The sequence below is a fragment of the Primulina eburnea genome, chromosome 6 (assembly GCF_022965805.1).
Source record: "Primulina eburnea isolate SZY01 chromosome 6, ASM2296580v1, whole genome shotgun sequence".
Classification (NCBI taxonomy): domain Eukaryota; kingdom Viridiplantae; phylum Streptophyta; class Magnoliopsida; order Lamiales; family Gesneriaceae; genus Primulina; species Primulina eburnea.
In genome coordinates, this window is record NC_133106.1 from 10866477 (window position 1) to 10868382 (window position 1906).

Sequence of the window (1906 nt, forward strand, 5' to 3'; positions counted from 1 at the left end):
ATTACCACTTCTTTCATTGCCGGATTCAGTTTTCTTTGGAATTGTCTTACCGATTTGGCATCATCCTCTAAACGAATTCTATGCATGCAATGGAAGGGTTTATGCCTTTGATGTCCGCCAATGTCCAGCCAATTGCGGTCTTATGTTCTCTGAGAATTGTGGTTAATCTCTTTTCTTGCTCTTCAGTTAACCTCTTCGAGATGATCACAGGCAAAGTTTCATTGTCTCCCAAATAGATATATTTCAAATGGTCTGGTAAATCTTTCAATTCCAATTTGGGTTCATGCAAAACAGAGGGTAGAAATTTCTCGTGAGGGATTAATATTTCAGTTTCTAAATTCGGAACCACAGTTTGTGATTCCTCATCAGTTTCCGAAATTTCCCAAGCTTCAGCTATCTCTCCTTCCACCTCCAACTGTGCCTGCATGTGAAAACTGTCAATCTCATATGTCTCCTCAAAACATTCCTGCACAATTGAATCAACAATATCAATTGAACATATAGACTGGTTTTCATTTGGGTATTTCATAGCATCAAAAATAATAAATTTCACAATCTCCCCGTCGAATTCGACGGAAAGAGTACCCTCTTCCACATCTATCTTGGTTATAGCTGTTTTCATGAAAGGTCCCCCCAATAGAATCGGAGCTGAAATCGCAGCGGAGTCTTCTTCCATTCGCAATATGTCGAAATCAGCAGGAAATATCAATTCTTTAACCTGCACCAGAACATCCTCCACAACTCCTTCAGGATAAGCATTAGATCGGTCAGCTAGTTGAATCAGCACTCTAGTTTGTTTTAAACGACCCAAATTCAGAGCACAATATATTGAATATGGCATGACATTAATGAATGCACCTAAATCTAGCATGGCACGCTCGATTTTCAGATTTCCAATAACACAAGGCATTGTAAACATACCTGGATCCTTGCACCTGTTGTACCTGTCCTGCAACCAACTTTTCCAAAAGAGATGTCAAAGAATCTAACTTTTGATCGATAGGAGTAACACTTACCTCATTGACTGTCGTGGATGGTTGTCTTTCCTAGTACTGAATTGTTGTGCATTGACAGCCGTGTTGGAGATTAGAGCTCGTGCCTCTTGAGGTGTTTTGTTCACCAATGCACCACCACTTGCAGCAACAATCATGTTCCTATCAAAGAGAGAAAGTCCCTTATAAAAATATTGAACTAGTAGTTGTTCTGGAATCTGGTGTCGTAGACAACTGGCACACAACTGCTTGAATCTCTCCCAATATTCATACAAAGTTTCCCCATGCAGTTGTCTAATCCCACAAATGTATTTTCTAATATTTGCTGCTCGTGAAGCGGGGAAGAACTTGTCAAAAAATTGTTGTTTCATATTGTCCCAAGTTGTTATGGATCCAGAAGGTAAATAGTATAGCCAATCCTTAGCCTTGTCGGCTAGAGAGAAAGGAAAAGCTCGCAGTGAAATTTGTTCCTCTGTGATCCCTTGTGGTTTCATGGCTGTGTAACCAATATGAAACTCTTTCATATGTTTATGGGGATCTTCACCTACAAGACCACGAAAAGTAGGCAATAAATGAATCAAGCCAGAATTTAATTCAAAAGTAGCATCAGTAGTAGGGAATTGAATGCTTAATGGTTGTTGAATAACATTAGGATTAGCTAACTCTCTGAGTGTTCTTTGAGCTTGTCCTGCCATTTTTTCTTGGTCACTTTCACCTCTTTCAAACTCAAGATCAATGTCAGATTCTCTTTCTGTATCGTCGGAGTCCAATGATACGTCCAAATAAGGAGATGATGATGATGATGATGATGATGGTTGCTTTTCACGCCTTATCTTGCTTCTTTTCTCAATCTCTTAGCTGTCTTCTCGATTTCCGGATTGTATTTGAGTTCACCTGTACGAGAAGAACGAGGC

The 1906-nt window shown here is 39.6% G+C and overlaps 1 protein-coding gene across 1 annotated transcript; it reads right to left on the minus strand.

The window, feature by feature from the left end:
* Window positions 1-243: 243 nt before the first annotated feature.
* LOC140835316 (uncharacterized) lies at window positions 244-1687 on the minus strand. Its single transcript, XM_073200808.1, has 4 exons — window positions 1017-1687; window positions 554-944; window positions 347-466; window positions 244-261 (listed from the first exon to the last, which is right to left on the minus strand). Exons 1-4 carry the CDS (start codon window positions 1685-1687, stop codon window positions 244-246), a joined length of 1200 nt encoding a protein of 399 aa, XP_073056909.1.
* Between the last annotated feature and the right edge of the window lie 219 nt (window positions 1688-1906).